At 41.4% G+C, this 27,825-nt stretch overlaps 1 protein-coding gene across 5 annotated transcripts; it reads left to right on the top strand.

The window, feature by feature from the left end:
* Positions 1-16: 16 nt before the first annotated feature.
* Positions 17-27,345, top strand: nipbla (NIPBL cohesin loading factor a). Of its 5 annotated transcripts, none has more exons than XM_053420360.1 (49): positions 17-441; positions 2,039-2,112; positions 3,687-3,836; positions 4,028-4,193; positions 4,627-4,727; positions 4,845-4,956; positions 5,211-5,374; positions 7,341-7,489; positions 8,234-8,321; positions 8,611-8,829; positions 8,972-9,211; positions 9,319-10,070; positions 11,503-11,716; positions 11,851-12,027; positions 12,185-12,358; positions 12,815-12,976; positions 13,081-13,184; positions 13,268-13,354; positions 13,515-13,746; positions 14,363-14,514; positions 14,614-14,694; positions 16,128-16,228; positions 16,368-16,497; positions 16,589-16,671; positions 16,770-16,902; positions 17,490-17,633; positions 17,809-17,895; positions 18,239-18,459; positions 18,605-18,707; positions 18,872-18,970; positions 19,130-19,276; positions 20,662-20,796; positions 20,981-21,079; positions 21,191-21,244; positions 21,338-21,446; positions 21,545-21,675; positions 21,928-22,068; positions 22,169-22,262; positions 22,431-22,585; positions 22,732-22,822; positions 23,037-23,210; positions 23,321-23,511; positions 23,760-23,867; positions 24,095-24,295; positions 24,494-24,640; positions 24,749-25,131; positions 25,221-25,395; positions 25,765-25,962; positions 26,058-27,345. In XM_053420360.1, the coding sequence occupies exons 3-49, from the start codon at positions 3,773-3,775 to the stop codon at positions 26,418-26,420; spliced, it is 7,635 nt and encodes a 2,544-aa protein (XP_053276335.1). In that variant the 5' UTR covers positions 17-441; positions 2,039-2,112; positions 3,687-3,772; the 3' UTR covers positions 26,421-27,345. The 5 variants fall into 5 exon arrangements, with proteins under 5 accessions (XP_053276335.1, XP_053276334.1, XP_053276333.1 ...); XM_053420359.1 differs by having other exon boundaries at positions 22,729-22,822; XM_053420358.1 differs by having other exon boundaries at positions 13,078-13,184.
* The last annotated feature ends 480 nt before the right edge of the window (positions 27,346-27,825 follow it).

Here is a 27,825-nt window from a genome sequence, read left to right as displayed (position 1 = left end):
AACGCTGCATGGCATTTTGTTTGGCGCCGATGGAGGGAGTCACTCCTGAGATCTTTGGTCAGTCAGACGGCAGAACTTCCGGTCGGCATTTTGTTCTACGAGAGGAGAGCCTCTTGATGATCGCAACAATCGTCATATTTCTCGTTTACTGTCGAAATTGGCTGCACTCGGTGTTTACGTCGGCGCAGACCGACTGAAACTCCGAAGAACGAATGTTTCCCCGCGAACGTACGTTGGAACATTCACCCGCGAGTGACGGAAGAAGAGCGAATCAGTCCGACCCGGATTATTGTTGATAGCTAGCAGGCTAGCTGAGCGGCTAGCTGGCAAGCCAGTCGAGTTCCTTCTGGAGGAGCTGCGAGAGAGAAGAAAGGGGGAGCTAGAGATACGGACACAAACCAAGCTCAAACATTCCCCTCCCTTTGAACGCAACATCCGAAGGTAAATACAACCAACCCGTGTCTCTGTATAAATCCAACTTTTTCATTTGCAAATATTTTCTGCCACGTTAATAAAAGCTCTGCTGCAAGACCACCTACGGCGTCGTTAATCGGTGACCGGGAGGTAACGGAAGCTAGCGAACTAGCCAGCCAAGCTAGCTAGGTGTGTTTTTGCTCCGCCGAGGCGCACGGCCTCAACTGGATGTCATTTGTCGAGCCCGGGGATTGGGCCGTTGCCACGGATTTAGTCCCCGTGCGGTCGCCGTCACAACGACTCCCTTGAGCCCGTTGCTTTTTCTCCGCGCTCGGGGGGAAAGCTTTTAGCGTTTATCAGCCCCCGACTTAGCGCTTCCTCGTCAATTTTTGAATCTCCTTCCCTCTTTTTGAACGGGGGAGCAGCGCTAGAGGCGAACTAACAACACTTTGAGCGAGTCAGCGCAACTAGCCAGACACTAAAAAACGACTATGGTTGTTAGCGAATGTTTTGGCAGCTACCGTTGGTGATTTTAGCGGCTACCGCCAGCCGCTCCGTGTAGCTTCGCAGTTAGCCCCGCAGCATCCACACAAGTCAACTTCTGGGAAACTGTATCGTTCCAGGTTTTGCTCGCAAGGAGCGGGCTGCATATGGTAAGTTGGCGAACTTAAGATAAAGTGTTAATTGAATGGCGTCTGCTACTGAGCGCTAACTAAGTGCTGGGACACTCATTCGTGTTATTCGCCTCCCGCTGTTGTGTTTTTGTTTTCGCTGGGTCTTTTGACAGGGCTAACGCTGCCTCTGGTTTTCACTCTGTGTTGGACTGTTTTGACCGAGCTCGGGTTTACGGTGCCTCGGTTGTTGTGGCTCCACATTCCGGAGTTCGCTGGAGCTGTCTGCTGTTGTCAGTTGGACTCGCGGGTATTTGTTGCATGTCCACAACACATGCAGCGTGGTGGCTTTCCTGCAGACACCCGTTTGCAGAGTGCGCACGGTGGCCGTGGTTGCTGGAGGATGCAGCCCCCCCCACTACTGCCGCCACCATCACAGTGCATCTGTTCCTTTGTGCTGCCTCCTGCTTGTCAGTCTCACAGCTGTCAGCCAAGCCTCTGCGTACTGAGGGAGACCACATAGAGTGAGCATGCTAACAGTGTCGCTGGCTAGTGTAACCTTAACAGTGTCAGTCCGTTGATCCGCGGCTGCAGGCGTTTGGAATCGGCTCAACGTGTTTACAATTTAACCCCAACGATCCGCTCGCTCTCAGGTCTGGTTGCAACAGTGTGTTTACGGATCTACACTGGTTCCAGTAAGATGCAGGAGTTGCTGAGAAGGTTGTTGCATTTGTTTAAAAGTCAGTAAAAAGGATTTCCCATAATGTCAACAGTGTAATCTACTCTTGCATTCTTGGTTTGAAGACTGTATGGCAGTAGTGACACTCATTGCCAATCTGAAAACGCATGTGTGACAGTGAATGTTGTGATGCTCTGCACTATTTTTGTTGTTTTGGCGAAATGTCTTAGTCCGACTTCTGTAGACACAGCTTCTTCCAAAATTGTTCAAAAGAAGATGCATTTGAAGTTGTGTGTCCCAGAGTGTGATGCAGAGCCATGTTCTCTTTCAACAGATTGAAGGAGTAGGATTTTTTAAATCTGAAATGTCAGTGAGTCCACCCGAGACTGCACAGAATTCTTCAAAAAGGTAATATAATGTTTTGCATAATGTTTTCTGTCAATGAGTTGTTATTGTTAATAATCATAAAGGCAACTGAGAATGTTGGTGACACATTTAGATGCGGCTGGTGTGTGTAATCAATATCTATATTTGATATCTGACATGTAAACAAAAGGATTTTTTGGGGTTTCATTGAGAATTATGTATCTACAAGTGAGCCCTGCACTGGCCTCATCTCAGCTTGTTGTAGCAGCAGCCAGGTTTATCCCTGAAGCGTAGGCAGCGTTCACATATTCTGGAAATTGCAGCTCGCTTTTCCCTCTATTTTTCTTTGACCTCTCGTACTGTCTTCCTTGAGAGGTCAAGGACATGTAACAAGCAAAGAGATTTTAGACAGATTAAGTGCAGCACAGGGCCCTAATTTGTGCCGATTTATCATATTAAGCTGCAAGCAATTTGAAACTGCACAGAAGATTTACTTCAGTTGGCTCCTTATTCAGTTGCATGGTATTTGTGATGTCAAGTATGTGTAATTTGAGAAGTCAAATTGGGAGTGAAATTGTATTGAAAATAGTGGAATGTTGGTATGTATCCACACTTGATATAGTATCTATCTACTTTATTACCAGGGCAATCAATGTTAAGGCTTATTTACTGGAATGCATTATTGCAGGCACTGTACAACATTCACACATTTATATGAAAATACAGTGATGTTAATATGGTGGTGTGTTTACATCTGTGTCACAGTCTGTTTTCCATACAGAGAATGCACAGGTTTCAATCTTTATGCTAGAGATCAAAATGTACATGTGTACATAACATCTGCCACAAGGGTAAATCAGAGTAATCTTACATGACATTTATAATGAGGCTTAATTTGGAGAGACTGACTGGTTTCTCAAGGTTTAGCAAAACCCCCACAACTTAAAGATTTTATTTATCACAATTTTAGCTTCAGTAAATAAATTGTGGTTTAGTTGCTGCCTATGGTTTGTAGCAGTATAATAACATAGTATGCTGCAGCAGGACGGTCTAATAGTTCTTGACCCTGTTCTTTAAACATAAGGCCTAGAGTCAATCCTGTCATAATGTGCATTTGTTTCTCATAAGACTGCACTCGTGCTCCTGGCGTATTTCTGAACCTGTGTCCCTGTATCACGTGTAGAGAGAACTGAGGATTCCCCTCTTATGGATAGGGAAGCATACGTAAATAATTATACAAATCAATAGAAAATATCTGATATTAGTGTGAAAAGGTTGAGGTCCTCTTTAAATTTAAAACTGTCCACCTGATTGACGAGATCCAATTAAACACATGTTTTTGTGACCTACAGATTATGTGGTAGACATAGCAGTGTAAATATACAGTCGCAAATATCCTGCCTTTCACTTTTAATCGGATGGCCTTGAATAATATTCATTATCGTATTGTTTTACTCCTCCTTATCTTCTCCCCTCGGCCTCTTCACCCTCTTTTTTTCCCCACCCTTCTCCCATCCATCATTCATAATCTCCATTCCCATCTTTTCCCTCCATTACTAACCTCTCTCTCTCTCTCTCTCTCTCTCTCTCTCTCTCTCTCTCTCTCTCTCTCCTAGGTGTCAGGAGATGTGAGGACGGGTGTCGTCCATCGACCCCCTGATCTACCTGTGTATAAACACACTCCCCCACCCTCACCTTCAGCATGAATGGGGATATGCCTCATGTTCCCATCACCACTCTCGCTGGGATCGCTAGCTTAACAGACTGTGAGTAACACAGCTGTCTTGTGAACAACACTGACAGTTTCCCTTATGTCTCCTCTTCCTGTGAAAAAAAGGCAAAATATTCTGAGTGGATGTCACTTTGCAATTGTGATTCGGGATCTTGTCTCCTGCCTTGGGTATTTATTTATCTTCCCGCCTTTGCTCTTTTCATCATCCCTCTCATCTCACCTCAGTGTTGAACCAGCTACCCCTCCCTTCCCCTCTCCCGGCGACCACCACTAAGAGCCTCCTATACAATGGGAGGATCGCGGAGGAAGTTACCTGCCTGCTGGGCTGTCGGGATGAGAATCTGGCCTCCCAGCTAGCCCATGGCCTCAACCAGGTGTCCACAGAGCACATGTGAGTATACAAATGAGAGTGTCTGTGTGGCAAAAATCTGTCTGGATTTTTAACAGAAAGGCAGTCTGTGTTACAGCTCGGGGTCCATCGTAACTAGGCTTTAAAAGGATTAGTAAAAATAAAGAAAGAGAGAGACCACAGTTGGCGTTTGGAGATCAAGTGATGAAGTGTAGTTTTATACAAAAGATGAATCTTGAATGAAATTTGATAATCAGAGATTTAACACTTATGCCAGAATACATGTTAATACATAAGCTGGAGTTAAATATATTAGATGCAATTATTATAAAGCTGTGTACTCTATAATGGTTTATAACACTTTATAGAATGCAATTGGAACTTGAAAAAATAATCATTTATGTTTGAAAGCACAAAATTTAACCCAATCTAGTGTGTGTTGATGTAAATCATTTGCATTTGTGCATGCTTTCAGAGAGCTGAAGGACAACCTGGGTAGCGATGAGCCAGAGGGAGATGCACCACTGTTGTTGCAGACCATGCTGGCCAGGAACCCTGGCATCTTCAGGGAGAAAAGTATGGAGACACTTCCAGTACCGGTTGCACATTATGACACGATGGCATACAATTGTAAAGATACGCTCCATGTTGATATTTTATAAACAAATGAACTGTTTTTTCATTTGTAAACAGATGTGATGCAGCAGCCAATGGTACCACCGTTCAAGATCACCCAGAATTCCATGCATAGTCCCGCCCAGTCTACAAACTTCCAGCCGGCTGCAATGTCTCCCAGTCCGTCAAGGTAGGTTGTGCAGCCAGAATAAGATGGTCCTAGTGTGTCATATAATTTAAAATTGTGTCTATTTAATTGTTTTGCATTGGTATAACCTGCCTATGTTAGAATATGTTTCAATGTTTTCTAGTTTTATGACTGATTTACTGGATGTAGTATCATGAAAAATACTGTCCGTTATTCATTTCCCAGTTAATTATGTAACTTCTTTCTGCCGCCTTGCTTACCTTCTCCCACTCTGTCCTGTCCTTCGTTTCATCCAGTCGGTTTGTTTCACCTTCGAGTGGGTCCAGTAGCCGGTACATGGGCCAGCAGAACAGTCCGGTACCAAGCCCCTACACTCCTCAAAGCCCCGCCCCTGGTTACATTCAGCAGTATCCCCACCAACAACCACCCAGCTATAACCAACACCAACAGATACAACAAGGTGAGTGTATATATGTGTTAGTTGGTTTTACGTGCATAGTATGGGTCTGTGCCTCCGAGTACATGATGTGTATGAGTTGTTTAAAGACAACAGTTTATTTTCTGATTCGCTTTGCTATAATTTGCACATGTTTGGCTAAAGAGTTATGTTTGTTTTATTTAAAGAGTTTATTTTAGGAGATATGTTCCATGGTGTAATTCAATGCGTTCTTACTATAAAATTGAGAGGAACAGTTTTGCTTTCTGACGTGATTAATGTCTGGTAGATTTGATCAGCTTCACATCACTTATAATGGAAAGTGCGTGTAAATTTGTCACATGGGCATTTTACACAACTACATTTGTGACATTGTCTGCTAATCTCAGTGTTGTTGGTGGTGTCGTACTATTGTTGCATGTGATCAGCGGCTGTGGCTATATGGACAGTGTCACAAATGCAATTCTCTTCCTTGTTGAGACACTGTTTATGCTAAATGCTAAATTCACACTACCTTAAGTTGCCTCACATTATCTCTCCTGTGTTGCCTCACGTGTCATTGCTTTAATTTATTTATTTTTGGATTGATTTTAGTCTTGTTTGTTTCCCGATGTTTAAGCAATAGGAAAAAAACTAGGAAATAAGAAAAATTTTGGTGAAAAGCCAAATTTTGAATTCAGATATTCTGAATTTTATAAAAAATGACAGGTTTAAATTATGTGAATGCTGAATTAGGAGTAATAGGCCAGTGATCGTTTTATGACTTTAACCTTAGGGCAGAAATTATTAAGCTGCTTTCAGACATTCACTGAATTCTGCAGATCCTCTGTATTTTCTCCTCCGCTGGATTCAACAGGTGCGAGTGGGGGGGTTGGTGACGCTTCTAACATGTGATAGACTCAAAAATGACAAAAATAAAAATAAAACAAATATCGGGTGAAAAGGCGACTCATACATATAAGACACTGACAAAGATGTCTAGAGACTTTTTAGTGAAAAGAACCAACAACGATGTTGGAGTTCTGCAAAATGATCGCGTGATCTCCGCAGCGGAGTTAATACGTCACTTCCTGCATCTGTCTGCTCCCCCTCTCACCTGAATAACGGGGAGGATTTAATGCTGTTGTGAACACGCCTGTGCAGAGAAGCTCTCGCTGTGTTGTGCATGTGAAAGACAAACTGCGGTTAAAGCCATTAGCAAATTCACCGGATTTTACCTGGAGGTCAAGTCTGAAAACGGCCTTTGTCACGACTGGCTTATAACCAGATTGTCATTGCTGGCAGACATGCAAAGTGCCGCAGACGATGATGTATATTTGAACTTGAATTTGAACACTGTTATGTAGTTATTCATTTGGTGTATTTGTTCTTTGTTGTTTAATCAAATAAGGTGTTTATGTGCAACATTTTTATGTAGTGAATTTAATTATTCAACTTTTTATGCTTTTATTGTCTTTGATACTTAAAATTTTAAAAAAATCCCATGTTAAGGGTTTATTTGGTTAGAAAGTCTCTGCTCTCTGGACATGAATAGATTGCACAATTAATCCTCTAACAGCTGTAACATATGTGACTTCTACCATGTAATTGGTTGACTTCCAGCCAATGTTATTGGTTCAAATATTTAATATTTTCTGTTTTATATCATACACTTCCACTTTAATGGTAAATATTTGACCTGCAACAAGAGAAGCTTCTTTATTTCTCCCGGGTAGTGAATTACAGACAGCAGAATATTTTCCATTGCATATAGAAACCTACAACTGTAAGGGCCATCTCTATTTATAGTCTTTGAAGATTTCATTCACTTATTATTTTACTGGGTCTCAATTTGCTGGAGGGATCCTGGGAGAAGTGAAGCAGATGAACCAGAAACATTTCTAATGTGAAATTTGGTCCAGTATGATAACTTATTTTCTCTGTCAATGTTATCATTACCTCACTAATAGATGATTCTAAAAAATTAATTTTTCCTTTAAATTTGTGACAGTGTCTGTAGCCAGTCCCATGGTTCCTGGTGGCATACGAAATATCCATGAGGGCAAAGTATCGGGGCAGATGGCCAATGCTGCCAACCACCACTCAGACAGACATGGCACTGAGGACTACCTTAACATTGTACACCGACTGGGCAGCGAGGTATGACTGACCAAGTCTTAAAAGGATATATTACAAGTTAACTTAAAAGCATGTATTATATTTGTGAGTGAATAACAAAGTCAGGGTGATGAATAATGGGTGAAACTTCTATGCGCACATGAAAGTGCCCACTCATCATTTCTTAGATGACAACAGGCAGCATTTGTCAATGAACATTGATGTGAGGAAATGCAGCTGTTGTGTCTCAGACTACACAAACATATTTAGACAGAACTCTGGTGCAACATTTTTACAAACTGCTCCGGGCTAAAGTAAAGACAAGTTACGTCAAGTGATGTTTTCCCAGTGGTGGTTATGTAATGTTCAACAACCAGATACTGGGGTTTCTCAATAGAACCTCTAAAGCCACACACAGTATGTGTTTAGTTATATTTGTTTGTCATTTGTTGTGTCTAGGTTTTATGACTTTGTTCTCAATTCCTGATTTTCTAAATTGACACATTAATGGGAAATATTGCTATAAACATATCATATGCTATATAATATGCAATGGAGTGTTTGTTTTAATATTAAATCAACAATATGCTTCTGAATTGTTGGAGATAATTTATAGATAATTCTAGGTCTATAAATTACATATATAACTACAATTGAGATGCACCTGTACACTAGAGATAATGCTCCGTCATACAAGAAACCTTTGGGCAAAAATTTGATTTTCTGTTTAGAAAAATGTTTTGTTTTTGTCACTGTAAAGCTCATGCTCATCTATATGTTGTCTAGGAGGGTGACTCTGCCATGAGGAATACTTTCCCTCTGAGGTCTCCACAGTCCGGCTGCTCCCCAGCAGGGAGTGATGGAACGCCTAAATGTAAGTCCACTGCCAGAGGATAGGAGGAACTACACTGCACCCATCTACACTGCCTCTGGTCGAAATATTCCTAATTTCAATTTCACAGCAGCAGAATAGTTTGTGGCCATCATCTCTCAAAAGTGTTACAAGTTCACAGTGATTTCATTTAACTCTTAATGTCCTTCTTGGTATATAGAACTGCATTTTATTGGATTATTGGATGTGTGAGAGTTTCCCTCACACACGTGCTCTTCTACATAAATTGAAAGGGTAACTCTCTTGTACATTTGGTGTTGCTCCCTCACAGCGGTATCTCGCCCCCCACTGATTCTGCAGTCCCCACCTCCCTATGCACCCTCACCGAGGGAGGGAGGCCCTGACCAGAAACAGCAGCTCCAGCAAAAGAAGAAAGCCCCAGCGGTGAAAGAGGAGAAGGACTTGTACGATATTGTCAGCTCGCCAAACAAGGACTCGACCAAACTCACCCTCAAACTGTCCCGGGTCAAGTCAAATGAGTCAGATCCAGGTAAGAGTAGACTTTGTATGTCATTCAAAGCTGTACTTCCGTATTTTAAGAACAAACTACAAATCTTCTCAGTCTGAATCCTTGAAGCAATAGAAGTCCTCAGCACTTTTATTTACAACCCTGTTTTTTGTTAATATCCCAGGTGACATGCCAGGTATGGACTCAGACAACATGGAGGCAGAACTGGGCTTTCAGCAGGTTCCTGTTCTTCAGCAAAACCTAGCAGCCCGTCTGCAACAGATCTCCCAGCACGGTGGTGCCAGTGGTCTCCAGCCTCCCAGTTCCCCTTACGACGAGGCGGAGCTGGATGCCCTCGCTGAAATTGAAAGGATAGAAAGAGAAACGGCTAGTGAGAAGTGCTCCAAGGAAGTGCAGGATAAAGGTGAGTAAGATGCTACTGAATGTGTTTATGGATACAACAATACAATGATACAATAAACCCATAACTTTGGATGATTTTCTAAGTTTCATGTTTTTTCTGTTTTGCAGACAAGCCTCTGAAGAAGAGAAAACAGGACTCCTTTCCCCTGGAGCCAGGCGCAGGAGGACCAGGTGGACCCACAGGTGCCCCAGGAAGTGGATCAACAGGCGGAGGAAATGCTGGCAAACTGACTCCACAAGAGGCCACAGCAGCTGGGAACGGTGCCAGCCGTCCTCCCCTCATGGTGAGCATCGACCTACAGCAGGCAGCCCGAGCTGATGGCCAGCTTGACCCCTGTTTGGCTGCCCCTATTCCAGCTCTTGAGGCCCAACGCTGGCCTGAAGAACCAGCTAGTGGGCCGGCTGCTGTGGAGGGTTCTGACACAGCTTTACGGTTGAAACCAGACGGGCGACCGGAAGTCATCAAGAACAGGGTTGATAAACATGACGGCAGGAGAGAAGGTCGGGATTCATCAAAGCACCGACACGATGAGAAATCCTCTGACAGGCGAGGAGAGATGCCAAAGTCATCAAACCGTGGGGAACACGGACGAGACAGGGACCGAGAATCTGACAGAGATAGGAAGCATCGGAGCGAGACTGGTGGTCGAGACCGACGCTCTCCCGACTCTCGCTGCCGCAGTGACAGAGATAGGTCTGGCTTCCGGGCTTCTTCCACTGGAGAGCCTGGTCGGAGCAGCAATAGGCAGGATGGTTCCAAACCAGCCTCGTCTGCTTCTGGTGTTAAACTTCCAGATTCCTTCCCTGCTCAGCTCCTGGGAGGGCATAGTGGCATGCTGAAGAACTTCCAGATCCCTAAGGTGATCTTGGTCGACCCCCCCCCCCCCCCAAAAAAAAATCTACTCATCTACCAATCATTCAGCCGTCACTGCCTGCAATCTCACGAAACCAAAATATACCACTGCTCATGCTTCGTTTTGGTTTTTGCTTTTCCATCCATAAGCCTTTTGTTTGTTCCTGGGAATGGCCTAAGATCAGTTAACACATTAACCCACACATCTGTTTAAAGTAGAGATTTTTCTTGTTTAAGTTGTGAGTCCTTTGTGTAAACAAAAGCAATTACCTTAAAGAAATGCTCCAGTGGTCATTTTTGAGGATGATGATTATGGCTCAATATCTACTTAAAGCGCTCGCTGTCAGTGTTGTGTAGCCCAAAAACTTCAAGCTTTAATTTATTTATTCCTCTCTTACTATATCTACTGTCAACAAAGTGTTCAGCCCCTGTGTGCTGAGCTTTTCTGAGTTTGCTTACAAAACGAGCACAATTTGATTGTTTATTGTGTACAGTAATGGAGAGGGTCACTTGTAGCGATGGACAAACATAACAGTAGTTGCGCAAGCAGTTAGTGTACTGAAGCCATATTTAGCCCCAAGTAAACGAGATTTCACTGCTAGTTGTTTAATAGGACAGCCAGTCTAATCACCCTCACCACACGGCTACACCGATTGACTTGTCTACTTAAATGTGGTTATCAACCCGACAAGGGCTTCATGTGCTTTGTGGGTGGAGTTTTCCTGGCAGGACGTAGAGATATAACTCCATCTGATTGGTTACAAAGTAATTTGGAAGGAGTTGTAATTGAATCATATTTAGTTAAATCGGGAAGTTCTTATGGCAAAAGACTAATTTGGTCTTTTTTTAATTCACCTGAATTGAAGGAATTGTTCGCCAACAGAATGACTATCTGTTTGTTTACATGTAAAGTTACCATTGTTGGCACGTGAGTCAATCACCTTCACCTAATTCCGTTCTCAGGACATTATAAATAATATAAATACGACCCCTCAGCCATACTTCTCATTCAGTAAGTTTATTAGAACAAACCTGCTGTATTTTGCGACCACCTACCTCAGCCAAACTCTTATCTCAATTGTAAGCCAACAGGGATCATTGCCATTGTTTCTGTGTGTGCTGTATGTTTTTGGCAACTGTCAGTGTTGCATGTCCAGTTTTTTGCCTATCACCCTTTGTGGCTGTGGGTAATTTTTACCTTGGCACTGAAGTGTTGACAGTGTAATTTGACAATGGATTAGATATCACCCTTTCAAATTAAGATCATGATAATTAGTGGAGTATTCCTTTAGGTCTTTGTTATTAAAACTATACTGGAAACTAGCATCAAAATCGCTAATCTAATTTTGACTAGTTTGTTTAAATTATATTATTAGATTTTTTTCCTGTTCTGTCCATCACTGACTGAAAACTGACTATTTATTTTTTATTTTCCTCAGATCAAACGGGATAAGGACAGCAGTGGGTCAACTGAAGGTCAAACGTGGGGCCAGCCCAAGGTTAAACTGGAGCGGCTTGGTTTGGTGAAGGACTTTGAGAAGAGGCCAAAACCTGTTGTGGTTCTAAAGAAGCTCTCCATCGACCAGATTCAGAGGATCATCCGGCACAGCAAGTCTGGAAAGAACAGGATCTCATCAGGAAAGTCTGGCAAAAGTAAGACCGAGAAGCTGTTAACCTGCAGGGGGTTCTGCTAAATTTAGAGCATCTTCTGTATGGTGTTATCCACACTGTTAAATACATAACTAGCTTTTAGTTCATAACTTTATAATTTTACTATCAACTTTAAGGTGGTATGGACCCTGCAGTTCTGAAAGAGCTGCCTCCAGAGCTGCTGGCAGAGATCGAGTCAACCATGCCCCTGTGTGAAAGAGTAAAGATGAACAAGAGGAAACGAAGCACTGTAAATGAGAAGCCCAAATATGCTGAGGTCGACTCGGACGACGACTTTGACGCAAACGGAGAGTGTGAGTTCAATTCTTTCGATTAGTGTCAGTTCTTTGTCGTTTTTAGAAATATCCTTAAAGTGTAATGAACATTAAAACATGATGATCATTTTAAGTTTTTGATGTTAATATCAATTTGCGTTTGTTAACGATTGGCCTTTATTTTCATTCTATACAGCTGCAAGGAAGCGGCAGCGCAGAGAAAAAGACCGGTCCTGGGACACTGAAGAGAGGGAGCGCCGAGGCTCCGGGGAACATCGGAAAATCGGGCAAAGAGAAGGCCGACGAGGCTCAGGAAGTCGCTACCGAGACTCCGAAGAGGAAGAATCGCCGCCTCCCACCATAAGTGATCGTATGTATTCAAGTCACATCATGTCAAATTCTGTCTATTTACTTTTTCACAGTGATAAAACTTTATTTGGAGTTTTTTTAAGAGTTCGATAGGTCCACAAAATCTAATATTTAGAAAGTTGAATTTGAAAAAGAAAGACAAAAGTTTTGGAAAATAGACATTTATAGGTATGGTTAATTGAAGTGCTTGAATTAATATATTCTTTTTTAAAAGGAAAATTGGTTCTTTTTCGATATATTTATTCAACCAGTGCTGGCATTAAATTTGTATGCAAAAAAATGCAAACATGTCAGTGTCAGGCTAATATGTTGAGCTGAAGATTAGAAGAAAAAAAAATTCTAAACAATAATGAACTTGTAAAAAGACCATTTGGGAGATCGGCCTGCATGATGAAAACAGCACGATGAAAACCAAACAAAATAGCCAAAGACTAATATGAAATTCACCTCATTTAAGTTGCCAAAAAATTGAAGATGAAGGAGAAGCAGAAGAAACGGAAAGCGTATGAACCCAAGCTGACCCAAGAAGAGTTGATGGACTCGTCCACTTTCAAGAGGTTCTTAACAAGTATTGACAACATCCTGGAGAATCTGGAGGATGTGGATTTCACTGCCATGGGTAAATAGCATTTCACTGTGGTCCATTTTTCTAAACCAGACGACATCAACCTCACTGTAAGTAATTGTGACTTTGTGTAATGTTTTTATTTTGTTTTCCAGCAGCAGATGATGACGAGATACCTCAGGAGCTGCTGCTCGGTAAACACCAGTTGAATGAGCTGAGCAGCGAGTCTGCCAAGATTAAGGCCATGGGCATCTCCGGCAGGGTATAGTATTTTATCAGAGATTGTTGATTCATAATGCTGCTGTAGAGAGCTGCACGTCTAAATAATGGTCTATGTTGTTGTAGATCCCATCAGACAAGCTCGTGAAGCTATTAAACATACTGGAGAAGAATATCATGGATGGGTCCAGGCTCACCACCCTGATGAACCATGTGAGTCCCCTTCCTCTGTTTTTGTTTTTTACATTCTTTGCAGTGGAACTGATTTACAGAATTTTTGTGATATACTTGACAAATCCATACAGCATCCATTTCCAACAAATTTAAAGCAATAAGGCTGTCACTGGTCTCATCCATTTCCTTTCTATCTTAGGACCATGATGCTGAAGATGAGGAGAAACTTTGGAGAGACCTGATAATGGAGCGAGTCACCAAGTCAGCAGACGCCTGTCTGACAGCTCTTCACATCATGACCTCAACACACATGCCAAAGGCGGTCTACATAGAGGACGTCATCGAGCGGGTGCTACAATACACCAAGTACCATCTTCAGAACACACTGTATCCACAGTATGACCCGGTCTACAGGGTGGACCCACATGGAGGTGAGGACACTGCTTCTTCATTTTAGTTTTGCAGTGGCAGCCCTCAAGGATTAAAATATAGCTTTTTTATTATCTAATGATATTTAGTCTGGCAACCTTGGGCATACTGGGTGAAATCTGGGTGGGCCACTGCACAAGTAAGTTGTGGAACACAAAAATGTCCATTAAGCTTTTATCGGCTCTGTCAGTCTCTTTACTGACGGTCGCTGGGTGTGCAAGTTAAAACAGGATAAAGTAAAAAGCTTGATTTCATTTATTTGTTTGACTTTATATAAGCCGGAGTCTTAGATTCTGCTGTGATTTAATGTAATTAATGACTTTGTTGGAACTTGATGAGAAATGCAGCTTTATCTGTCTCTTTTACTGACTCCTTAGACTTCTGTCATGGACACACAAAGAGTATGAGAAGTCAAACTTAAGATTAATTTGTAAACAACCTAAATGATTGTTATTTACAAAATGAGTTTTTAAAGTTGTCAGCTCTGTCATGATGATTCAAGGAGAGTAAAATTGAAGTTCACTTTGAAATCTGTTTGGATGTTAAGAAACTAAAATTGTTTTTGGATCAAAAACACTATGAGAAATGTTTTGAAAGGGAAGTTTCTCGTTCATCTAGGTGGCTTGTTGAGCTCCAAGGCAAAGCGTGCAAAATGCTCCACACACAAGCAACGAGTGATCGTCATGTTGTACAACAAAGTGTGCGATATCGTCAGCAACATTTCTGAGCTCCTTGATATCCAACTGCTTACCGACACCACCATCCTCCAGGTGAAAACTTAAATTATATGACAATTTCATCGTTATTTATTAAGGTACAAAAACTGAATTACAAACCAGATGATTCATTGACTCACTCTCTTTTTCCAGGTTTCTTCTATGGGAATCACTCCGTTCTTTGTGGAGAATGTCAGCGAGCTGCAGCTGTGTGCCATTAAACTAGTAACAGCAGTAAGTCTTCATTTTCCTCTTTGGAACGTACAGAAATTGAGTGTTCATCATAAACAATGCTCATGACCATCTTTGGGTCACTTTATCCTGAGGACGGCAACAGTGTCTCATATACATCCCTTGGTGTGTTACAGTGTTAATTTTGGCAGCTATTTTTGATTTAGTCTTAGTCTTTTGACGAAAATGCATATTAGTTTTAGTCACATATAGTCATTTTTATCCTTCTTAGTTTTAGTGTAGTTTTAGTCGACGAAAACAAATTACATTTTAGTCTAGTTTTAGTCACATTTAGTAGCCACATTAAACTCCTTTTCTTCTCTTCTCAGGCCCAGGGACCCTGTGTTGTGTCTAAAACGGCATAATAGTCTAGCTTGCAGTACTTAGGTTGTCCATTAGATATCCCTACCAGCATAAGTCTATAGCAGGGGTCGGCAACCTTTACTTACATATTTTGCCCCCTCTTCCCCCAAATAAAATGTGTCTGGAGCCGTAAAACATATTTGATAATAAAGTTTAATATAAAGTTATACTATACTAAACTATAGTTTGTTGCATTTACGAAATTATATAACGACAATAAAGAAAACTCTTGACATTTTATTGCTGTTTGTACCTGTTACAACAAAGGAAAACACCGAACACTTATGAAGAGAAGAAATACACAGGCAAGTGTAGGCCTACTTTGATATAAATTAAACACAGAACTTTGTAGGGTTATTTGAGTCCTCCCAATATTTGTGGGAAATGTATGAAATAAGAAGAACCCTATTTTGAAATAAATAAAAACATATAGGCTGCAGCCTAATAGCTTAAAAATATATATTTAGTTTTAAATGTGAAAACAAAAAGTGAGAGCAGGTTAGACTGGAGGCGGACACAGAAACTGAAGCTTGGTAGAAACCACCTGCAGCTTCTGCTCTGATCAAGAAGCTGCTGCGCTGATCTCTGATCAGCTGAGATCAGAGAAACTCTTTGTTTTCACTGTTTCCATAGTTAAGAAGCAGCCGGTTCACGTGAAAGAGCTCAGATCTTGTGTCTCTGAGCGAGTGAGGGGGGCGGGGGCAGAGCCTCGGGACCGGTGCGCTATCTGGGGCGCACACACACAGACACACACAGACACACTCACTCGCCTGCTCCTGATACTTCATGACGGCCTTATATGATGAGGTTTAAAAAAATTATTATGACTTAGTCAACCACCAACATTTTCGTCTCGTCAACGAAAGTTAAAATAGATTTAGTCATAGTTTTTATTTTCAAAGATCCGTTTTCGTTACGTCTTCGTCTCGTCTTCGTCATGGAAAAAAGTTCGTTAACGAATATTTTTCGTCATAGTTTTCGTCAACGAAATTAACACTGGTGTGTTATTCTTGCTTATGTTCTATAAAGCCATGAAGGTAGAGACTAACTGCCTGAATGAATCCTGTCTCCAGGTGTTCTCACGTTATGAGAAGCATCGGCAGCTGATTTTGGAGGAGATCTTTACCTCTTTAGCCAGACTGCCAACCAGCAAACGCTCCCTCAGGAATTTCAGGTAATGATTTTCTCCACCAGTGCAGCATAACATTAGTACCAGAGGTGATTATTTCCTAATAAGAAGGCCTGTTCCCCACCAGTCAGTTTTTGTCTGGGAAATGCACATGATAGTGAATTCTTGTGTTTCCTGTTCTTAGGCTGAACAGCTCAGACCAAGATGGCGAGCCGATGTACATCCAAATGGTGACGGCTCTGGTGCTGCAGCTGATCCAGTGTGTGGTTCACCTCCCCAACGACAAGGACTCTTTCGAAGAGTATGACACCAAGGTAGGAGAGCAAGCCAACACACAAACACCACATGAAAAAGCAAATGTACAATGCTTGGAAATATAAATCCCATTTCTTTTTCTTTTCTCAGGTGGATCAAGACCTGTTAATAACCGCTTCATATGAGACGGCAATGAGAACAGCACAAAACTTCCTCTCAGTCTTCCTCAAAAAGTAATTAATGACCCTTGACCCAATCTTTAGCATCCTGCTGTCCCTTTGTCCCTGTTATTTCCTGTGTTGACCCCCTCCTCTCACCTTTTTCCTCTCAGGTGTGGCAGCAAGCAGGGAGAAGAAGATTACCGGCCGTTGTTTGAGAACTTTGTCCAGGATCTGCTCTCAACAGTGAATAGGCCAGAGTGGCCTGCTGCAGAGCTGCTTCTCAGTCTGCTTGGTAGACTACTGGTTAGTATGAATGAACACTTTTCTTTAAACTGGAAATGCATCTATTAGGGCTTAAGTGTTGCCAACAAAAGATGATCTAGATTAATAGCAGGGGACAGTTGAACGATCTTTTGACGAAAGGAAACTCTTTGCAACTGTTTATTTGAATGACATCCTCCCTCTTCATTTATTTTTGCATTGCAAGTCATTTTCGTACTGCTGGTTTTAGACTGTGCAATGAACTTCACAGTGGCAGTGAAGTATTTGTCCACTTAAATAATGGCAGGTAAAAATTGAATAATCCTTAATGCAGTTATAAGGGTTTTCCTGTGATCTTGAAGGGCCTCGGGCTGTGTTTGCTTGGGGTCAGTCAAAATGTAACATTGTGTAAAAGACTATAGTTACACTCAGTCTTTTTTTTTTTAAAGTATCTGTTTTTATTAATGAACACTTGCCCGGAAATTGGAGAGACTACACTATTTATGTATTTTTTAAACCTGCAGATATGGATTTTATTTTCTTTTGGCCTGAAAATGAATGTGTGCAAAGCGATAACAGCTCATTTCCTGCTGACGTCTCTTTTTTTGTTGTTGTGTTCTTTCTTTCAGGTCCACCAGTTCAGTAATAAACAGACAGAAATGGCTCTGAGAGTAGCATCTCTGGACTACCTGGGCACAGTGGCTGCCCGTCTGAGGAAGGACGCAGTCACCAGCAAGATGGACCAGAGATCAATTGATCGAATTCTACAAACGGTAACCAACACCTCATATTTAAATTATGATGATGATGACTTTAAAGTGTCAATATAGCGACAAAGATAATTAGCAAGTAAGAAAATGCATGTTTCCAATTTAGTCCCTCTTTTGATGATATTCCTCATCTACGTGTTTTTGCTGAAAAATCTCTTTTCTCTTTCTGATCCAATAGTGTCAAGGTAACGATGAGACCCAGCAGCTGCAGAAAGCTCTACTGGACTACTTGGAACAGAATGCTGAGACAGATGCTTCACTGGTGGTGGGTTTACATTAGACTGATTGTGCAAGTGGTGGCTTTGAACAGCTTTAGATATCAGAAATCTATGAGCATGTTCTGAATTTACTTTTTCAATTTAATGGGGCTATTTAATCTTGTGTGGAACGCTACTGCCAATTCAAATCACAGAGTACCATCCATTTTAGATGTAAACCCCAAGTTCATGGTAACATCTGCTTGAATTGCTCAACAGTACGCTTCTATAAAATTCAAGTAACATTCGAGTGTTGCCTTAAACTCTCAACTATTGATTTCTTACGCTAAAGAAATACCTGAATGCTTTGAATCATCTCCATCTGATACTAAAACCCTCTTTGTAATTTAGTTTGCTCGAACGTTCTACATTGCCCAGTGGTTCCGGGACACCACCACAGAGGCTGAGAAGTCCATGAGGAACCCGCATCCTAAGGATGAGGACTCATCGGATGGACCACAACACGCCAAGGAGCTGGAGAGCACCGGTGAAATTATGCAGCGTGCTGAGAAGCGCAAGAAGTTCCTGCGTAACATCATCAAGACCATGCCTTCTCATTTCACAACACTGAAGTAAGGATGTGACTGTCTCGTCATCCGTGTCATTACATTGTCCTGCTCTTTTTTTTGTGTCACAGTTGCCTGTGAGTTACAGTCACTGCCAGTTGTCTGACTGTATAATACTAAAGTATCCTTCCTCTGTGTCCTTCTCCTACAGAATGAACTCTGACACTGTGGACTATGATGACTCTTGCCTGATCGTGCGTTATTTGGCCTCCATGAGGCCGTTCGCCCAGAGCTTTGATATTTATTTAACACAGGTACAATTTATTCTTGCAACAAGTATATTTTTAGTGAAGCACAACAACCACATATAATGAATTGTCAACAACTCCGTTTTAATCACAAAATATATTATTGATAATATCAGGGCTTACTGGTTTGATGCAAATATATTTTTGTGAAATTTATTTAAATTTTATAGATCTTGCGAGTCCTCGGGGAAAGTGCCATTGCTGTGAGGACTAAAGCCATGAAATGTCTGTCTGAGGTCGTGGCTGTGGACCCCAGCATACTGGCAAGGGTATGTGAGGATCTGTGTCTGTAAAGACACTTTGTCATGCCTGATTAGCACATTCTTCTTTGTACTTCCAATTTAGTTCTCTGCTATTCTGTTGTATATGAAGTGATCTCTTCTTTTTCCTCATGCTATATCCTGACACTCTCGTTTCCACGTCTGCAGTCTGACATGCAGCGTGGCGTCCATGGTCGTTTGATGGACAACTCCACCAGTGTGAGAGAGGCAGCTGTGGAGCTGCTCGGCAAATTCGTACTCAGCAGACCCCAACTCACTGAACAGTACTATGACATGCTCATAGAGAGGATACTGGTAAGTTGCCCAAACTTGCTCTGAATACCTGACCAGCCATTCATTACTTCTCCTCAATGAATGAGCCTTTTTTGCGATGATGTTTTGGTTTTTGCTGCATCAATAATGATCTGTAGGTATCAGAGGGTCCCTTCAGTGCTCCTCTAACAACTCATCACTCTTGTCATGTCCATTTTCGCATTGTTTACACCACACCCAGTTTGTGATGCTGTGGTTGGAACGATGATTATACAGAACAAACAAAAAAATTCAAGTTATTGGTGGTTCATTGATGAGGTCAAATCTACCATCTCTCCATACCAGCTTAAGTGTAATACAGTCTTTGTGTGACACGACTGTGATTTTAATTATTGATCTGTGAACTGGCAGAAGATCAATATTACCCAGGACTGCTCACATCCCAAATGTTTATTCATCAACAAACTCATACAAACCAAGGTTTTTTTTTCCGAGGTATATTTTTGTTGTGGTCCATTTATTGTGCAGTCCAACATACACACAAAAAACAGCTTCCTGACACCCACAACATATTTCACATATTCTTAGAATCTCAGTGAACTATTCACATTGACAATTATTGTAGAAATTAAGCTGCTGTTTCATGCACCTTTTTAATTCATATACAAATGCAGTACATGTCTCTGCTTTTACATGAAGAAGCATCTGCAGTGATGGAGATTGATGAAAAGTTGCTGGATTTTGGATTTCTTACATTTATTTTACATAATATAAAAAATTAAGTCAGGAGCCAGTTAAAAAGCAGGATGCAGTACAGGTGATTGCGTGTCCGTTGTAATGTAAGGAATCGATATTGAAATGCGGTCCAACACAGAAGCCTGGTTCTTATTCTTTGAGCTCAGCATCTGAGAAGTGAACACATTGGAATTGTTTTGCCTGTTGTCATGGATATGTTCAGGAGGGTTCATCAGAAGTTCACTCCTCATTACAGTCTTATACTGCCACCTATTGGCAGACAAATGCTGTTGCAACCCATGCAAAAATGTAACTAGACTGGCATTCATGAGGCCACATACTTCTGCCAAGGCCAAACAACTCTACACACGTCTCTCGAGATCTTAAAATAGAAAAAGGAAAGGAAGTAGTCTGACTATATGCTCTAAATTCGACTATTTCATTTATAAAAACATAATTTTTTTTTTTAGATAAAAGTAATTTATCTCTTTAGTGATGTATACAAATTCCCCCATTGGATTCATATTCAAATTTAATGGGTTTTTCCCTGGACCCTTCATCTAGTTTAGTACTTTTTGCATAATCTTGCTTACAAATGAACAAAAAATGCGTGAAAACAAGAACCATATGTCTATAGAATATTTGTATAAAATTGCAAAGCCTTAATGACTTGAATTGGCTTTGTTTCACAGGACACTGGTATCAGCGTAAGAAAACGGGTGATAAAGATCCTCAGAGACATCTGTCTGGAGCAGCCAACTTTCAGTAAGATTACTGAGATGTGTGTGAGGATGATCCGTCGAGTCAACGATGAAGAGGGCATCAAGGTATGGATTAACTGAACCTTTGTCCTTTGAGAATTTTCATTCTTTTTGAGCTATAACTTGAAGTCCTACCATTTTTATTTATATTCTCTGTATTTCAATATATTCTTCACAAAACCTGGTGCTTAAAAGATTAGCAACAAGTGCAGATCTCAGCTTTTGACACACAAAGTTGTATTATTCATAGAAATTGGTGAATGAGACATTCCAGAAGTTGTGGTTCACTCCGACTCCAGCCCACGACAAAGTGACAATGACCAGAAAGATCCTGAACATCACCGATGTGGTGAGTTTCAGCACTAATAACAATAGACTTCAACAAGAAAGGGAACAATCTCTCATCAAACACTTGCCCAATTTTATATTGACATTGAATTCTCGTGTGTGATTTCTTCAGGTCGCAGCTTGTCGAGACACCGGCTACGACTGGTTCGAGCAGCTTCTTCAGAATGTAAGTATTTTATTTGGAATCTGGGCTTCCCCTGCTTGGTAAAATAATCATTTATTAAAGCTTTTATAATGAACATTGTCTCTCTTGCTCTAGCTTCTCAAGTCTGAAGAGGACGCATCATACAAACCAGCCAAAAAGGCCTGTGTTCAGCTAGTTGACAATCTGGTGGAACACATCCTCAAATACGAGGAGTCTCTGTCAGGTATGCAAGTTTACCACCATGTTTATTCATAACTAAAAAACATCTGTGACTTCCAGTTTTTATTGTATATATTTTTACTTTTCTTTTTTGCTCTGTAGACAACAAGAGTGTAAACTCAACACGGCTGGTGGCGTGTATCACCACCTTGTACTTGTTCAGCAAGATCAGGGCCCAGCTTATGGTCAAACATGCCATGACCATGCAACCCTACCTGACCACAAAGTGTAACGTAAGTTGGGTCTACTAAATACATTCTGTTATTGCAGAATTATCAAGACAACCATAAATATCAAAGTAAAATCAGTGATCCTTTAAAGCAGGCTGGAGAAATAACATAAATCCAGTTGAAAACACAGATTTTTGTTTGACGTCCTCTCCCATAATCCCCGTTTGGCTATTTAAAGACCATCAATTAATTCATATTCATGCCTGATCTATCTAAGTTTCTCCATCACTTATTCTCTTACTGTTTCCTTTGCAGACTGCCAATGACTTTATGGTCATCTGTAACGTGGCCAAGATCTTGGAGCTTGTGGTACCCCTGATGGAGCACCCCAGTGAAACTTACCTTGCCACCATCGAAGAAGACCTCATGAAGCTCATTATCAAATATGGCATGACTGTGAGTGGCAGCGGCTCTTTGAGAATTCATTCGTAGAACCTGGTTTGCTGTTGGATCAGTTTTGTTGATGTGACATGCTTTTTCTCCTTCCTCCCTACAGGTGGTCCAGCACTGTGTGAGCTGTCTTGGAGCTGTTGTTAACAAAGTGACACACAACTACAAGTTTGTCTGGGCTTGCTTCAACAGATTTTATGGTGAGCACTGTTTTTGCAAGCGTAACAGCAATCTGTGGTGTTGAGCTTTGAAGTGTCACAGTACAAAGAAGGAACTATATCAAGCTGGTCTATAAATGTGGTGTATCCCCAAATCTCTTTACGAGAATGGTAAACCTGTCCACTTACATTATTTTCCTTTTCTTCCAGGTGCACTTAACAAGCTTAAGGTTCAGCATCATGAGGATTCTAGCAGTGCCACGTTAGTAGCAAACAAGCCTTTCCTGCTGCGATCGCTCTTCACTGTGGGTGCCCTGGGCCGACACTTTGACTTTGATCTGGAGGAGTTCAAGGGCACCAACAAGGTAGGAGAGCAGTTGATGTCCCATTATATTTCATATTTGAGACTAAACCAGAGTAAAGTTATGGATTGTCACTGCGAACAGATGATACATTTTGAGTGTTAATGCTGAAATGTACTGTTGTGTCAATATTTTCTTATGTTCAGCAGATTGTTATTAAGGAGAAAGTTCTCGAGCTGCTGCTGTACTTCACCAAACATGAGGACGAGGAGGTCAAGACCAAAGCCATCATCGGCTTAGGCAAGAACACAAATATTAAACATAATGATGGTCCACAAATGTAAAGATTAGAAAGGATGAATGCATTGCATGTTGTTGTGTTGCTGAGTCACTTTCCTACAGTGTCATGTTAGCAACCGACAGGGCTGCAGGTGTAAGGTCAGATTTGTACATGGAGACAGTATTGTTTGCTTGTTCTTAAAGACCTTTGCTCTTTGATATTCTCTCGCCTCAGGCTTCCTTGTGATCATGCATCCCAGCCAGATGTTTGTGCCTGAGGTGAAGACATTGTACAATGGCATCCTGGCTGACAGCGCTTCCTCCATCAACCTCAAGATCCAGATCCTCAAAAACCTCCAGACATACCTTCAGGAGGAGGACACGCGGATGCAGGAAGCGGACAGAGAATGTAAGTCGTTAGGTGTATCGAAAATACTTATTGAGTACCTCCGCTCTTGGAATATGTAAACTCTTTACTTAATAGAACAGATAATAAACACATCATTTTCATGCTTGCAGGGAAGAAACTGTCCAAACAGGAGGATCTGAAGGAGATGGGCGACATTTCTTCAGGGATGAGCAGCTCAATAATGCAGCTTTATCTAAAACAGGTGTTGGAGGCATTCTTCAACACCCAGTCCAGTGTACGGCACTTTGCGCTCAACGTCATAGCTCTCACACTCAACCAGGGTCTCATCCATCCTGTACAGGTAAGAAGGGATTCATCTTCTTCAGTTACTGTTGACTTTCTGTCTGAATATATTCTTGTGTGTAAGCATTTTCAATTCTCCAAGTGCTCCTAAAATTAACTAATTAAGGACTTAAGATCCGTCATTTTATTTGCTGTGGTACATTTTTATCCCCCAGCACTTTGATTTAAACTTTTTATTGTATGGTAAACAGAGTCATATAAACATATGCTTGTGAACGTAACCTTGTTTTCATCTCATCCGTGCAGTGTGTACCCTACCTCATTGCAATGGGAACAGACCCAGAGCCCAGCATGAGGAACAAAAGTGACCAGCAGCTTTTGGAGATTGACAAGAAGTACACAGGGTTCATCCATGTGAGTTGATTGATATGACTCATGTTGTTACTCATTGACTTAAGCTGGTTAAGACAAATATACCTGGTTCGGTCATTCTAATTTATCCTTTTGGCCGTCCAGCAACATGTGACAGTATAAAATAAATGACCCTTATATCGATGTGAAATTAAAATATATTTAAGGCTTATATATCTAACCCTAACCCTTGGTTTGTGACACATCTCTTTGAACCTTTTCTTTCACAGATGAAGGCAGTAGCTGGGATGAAGATGTCATACAACTTGCAGCAGGCCATCAATATGTCTCGCAAGAGCATCATCAGAGGTTTCAGAAAGGACGAGACTCACACTGCACTCTGCGCCCACCTCTTCACTATGATCCGGGGGAACCGCCAGCACCGCAGGGCTTTTCTCATCTCACTGCTGAACCTCTATGACGACAGTTCTGTGAGTGAACCTGCACTCACCTTAACGTGTATCTGCACGGCTCATCATTAACTGCATGCTTAGTCAAAATCGACTTTGTATTTGTTGTGTCTATGGAAGAAATCTATAAAGTGCTTCATACAGGAACACTGCGATTTGACTTTGTCCTTGGTAGTTACATTTAACTTTTTAACTCTGTTTTATTATTTCTCTCTGCAGAAAACGGAAGTGAACATGCTGCTGTTTGTAGCAGACAACCTCGCCTGTTTCCCATACCAGAGCCAGGAGGAGCCTCTCTTCATCATGCACCACATAGACATCACCCTGTCTGTGTCTGGCAGCAACTTGTTGCAAACCTTCAAAGAGGTACTTTTTTGAATGTATTCTGCTAATTTGGATTGCGTGTTGCCTTTTTTTTAACCACACCCCAAAAGTTGTAAATATTCGTACTGATTATTTTTCCTGTCTGTGCAGCTTTTGTTAAAGGAGCCAAAGCGTAAGGAGAAAAAGGTAAAGAAGGAATGCAAGAACACGACAGATGGGGAGGATGGCGAGGAAAAGATGAACTGTGATTCTCCAAGGAGCGACGACAGAGAAAACGGCAACAGCAATGATGAGGATAATGACGGCGAAGATGTGGTACGGCGGCCTAAAAAGCCCAGAAAACCTGTTGCAACAGTGACCTCGGAGTCCGAGTCTGATCTGGAGGATCTGGATGTAGATGATGCGGAAAAAGTAATGAGGCTCCTCCCTGACAACCCTGGTAGTCTCTTGGACTTTGCTAACGCTGTTCAGGGCATCTTGTTGTTGCTGGTGCTCAAACAGCATCTGAAGAACCAGTATGGATTCTCTGACAGGTAAGATCAACATAACGCAAGAAAATACCTAGATTTTTCACTGTGGGTCACGTGTACCACTCTTACTGAAACATTTCATCTTCCAACAGTAAAATTCAGAAGTACTCACCAACTGAGTCAGCCAAGGTGTACGACAAGGCAGTCAACAGGAAAAGCAACGTTATCTTCCACCCTCGCCAAACCATTGACTTCATCTCCAACAACATGGCTCACGCCACACTGACAGACGATGTCAAGAAGCGGATAGTCAAACAGTACCTAGACGTAAGTGATGTAGCTCACTTCAGTGCCTCAGTTTCCTTTACATCAAAGACTCCAAGTTAATTTGAGTTTACATTTTTTAAATGCAAGATGATTTCTAAGATGACTTGTGATTTCATTTGTCTGAAGAGAATGGCATCTTAAAGTCAAGTGGTATTTTTCACTTGTTTATTATACTGTGCGTAACATTCATTCTTCTGGCATCAGTGGGATAAGTGCACCATTGATGCTCAGTGCTGACCTTATAGTGTTAAACACTCATTACAGGTTACCCCAGCTCCAGTCTATTAGATGGTGTTCTTAGATATTGACAAACTATTGAGGAGTGCGAGAGTTGTCTAAAAATGTCTTTCTTGCCATTTACCTCCACAGTTCAAGTGTCTGATGGAACATCTGGACCCAGACGAGGAGGATGAGGAGGGAGAAGCGTCTGCCAGCGCTAACATCAGAAACAAAGCCATAAATGCCCTACTGGGAGGCTCCGGCCCCATGTCAGGACCCAGTCCGCGCAACCAGGCAGGACCAGAGACAGATGATGATTATAGTGATGGCGACGAAAGAACCCCAGGGGTGAGATAGATGCATTCAAACACACTATTTGAAAAACTCTTAAAATTGTTAAAGTGGAAATAGCTCAATATCTGTTTTTTCTCTCCTCCCTGCAGTCCTCTCGAAAGTCAAGGCGAGCGGTTGACCCCTCGGACCCCGGCCGTATGAACGAGACAGTGGATGCAATGGATGTGATTGCCCTTTGCTGCCCCAAATACAAGGACCGGCCACAGATAGCTCGAGTCGTCAACAAGACCTCCAGTGGTTACAGCATCCACTGGATGGCAGGCTCCTACTCGGGGCCGTGGGCCGAGGCCAAGAAACGCGATGGCCGCAAACTGGTGCCTTGGGTGGACACTATTAAGGAGTCGGACATCATTTACAAGAAAATTGCCTTGACCAGCAACCACAAACTGAGCAACAAAGTAGTACAGACTTTACGCTCACTGTATGCAGCGCGGGAAGGAGGGGCTAGCTAATGGCTCCCGTGTGGTGTTTTTTGTTTTGTTTTTTTACCCCTCTGCTCAATTTCTACTTTATCAAAATCATCCTTTTCCCCTGCTCCTGCTCCTCCTCCACAACCTGCCACCTCCAACGACACAGCCAAACTTCACTGGATTCCTACCCTCCTCCTCTCCTTCCTCATTTTTGTAAGAAAACACAAGAGGGCAAGAATATTTGACACTACATACTTTTACATGAGTTATTCTTGCAAAAATGACACAAAACATAAGACTTATTATATTAGAGGGACTGCTCATGTTTTGTTTGTGTATAAGTTCAGAGGATAGAATCCAGAAGGCATTAAAGGAATAATTCACCCAAATTATCCCTTAAAAAGGCTATCAGAAAAGAGACCTGGAGGGAAATGTTTTGTCAACATTGTTGTGGGAGCTCCTTCGCTGTTGTGCAGCAGATTCTAGTCGCTCATTTCTACTCCCACTGTATCATAGTTTAACACAACAAAAAACTAAAATGTTTATATCTCTGAAGACAAAAAAGCTGTAAAAAAAGAATAAAACCTTAAGTGAATGTTGGAAATTAGTCTTTTTGATGTTCTTATTAAAGTGTTTTTGGAGTTTATTATACTACTAGCACCCTGATGATTTTTCCTTTTAGCTTTTAGATATTTGAAAGAAAAGTGTGAAAAAAGAGAAAAGAAAAAAAAATAAGAATTTTTATTTTTGTTCACTTTTATTTGTCCATGCTGTACAATGGCAGAGTCCTCTGAATATAATTTATTCTATTTCGAACTACGCATGCAGTATATGTGGCCTATTGCAGGAGGATATTTTGTAAATGTAGATTTTGTTGTATTAGGTCACGCTAGTAATAAGAGGAAAGGGGATTCATACCCTTTTGGTGGAACAAATACTGCAATAAATTTTCTACTTCTCTTTGTCACTTGTCTGCTCAAAGTGTTAATCTGATCTTTTCATTTTACAAGTGGAAGAAAAATATAGGAGCTGATATCATAAAAAATAATCATTTATAGACCTGAAGTGCATTAAGACAATTGATAACTTGAGGGAGAGCGCTAACAAATAGATGCTATAGCCGTCTTCTATGAACATTCATAGACTTGGATGTAAAGTGAAACTAAAATGGTTTAATTTGGGGTCTAAAGTGTTTAAATTGCCACCAGTTAGTTTGGTTTTGTGCACTTTGGAGAATCTGGCTACACAACATTTGCATCGATATGTTGCCATGTTGTTTAATAGGATATTCATATAAAGACAATATTTGGCAATTAAAACTGTACGATCACATGTGACAAATCTGTCGGATCGTCAGGATTTTAAAAGTAATACTTAATACAACAAATGTACCAAACCAGAGGACTTACTTAATATCTTCAGCCTTCTTTAGGGCTCCTCAGCCGTT

The sequence above is a fragment of the Pleuronectes platessa genome, chromosome 4, assembly GCF_947347685.1.
Source record: "Pleuronectes platessa chromosome 4, fPlePla1.1, whole genome shotgun sequence".
NCBI classification, from domain to species: domain Eukaryota; kingdom Metazoa; phylum Chordata; class Actinopteri; order Pleuronectiformes; family Pleuronectidae; genus Pleuronectes; species Pleuronectes platessa.
This window is presented reverse-complemented; position numbering and strand designations above follow the sequence as displayed.

Bases quoted from the DNA above. Each gene is read 5' to 3' on its own strand.
- nipbla (XM_053420357.1), top strand. From the start codon at position 3,773: ATGAATGGGGATATGCCTCATGTTCCCATCACCACTCTCGCTGGGATC. The intron at 21,080-21,190 runs GTGAGTTTCAGC...TGATTTCTTCAG, and splicing joins TCCTGAACATCACCGATGTG to GTCGCAGCTTGTCGAGACAC. The intron at 25,132-25,220 runs GTAAGATCAACA...ATCTTCCAACAG, and splicing joins CAGTATGGATTCTCTGACAG to TAAAATTCAGAAGTACTCAC.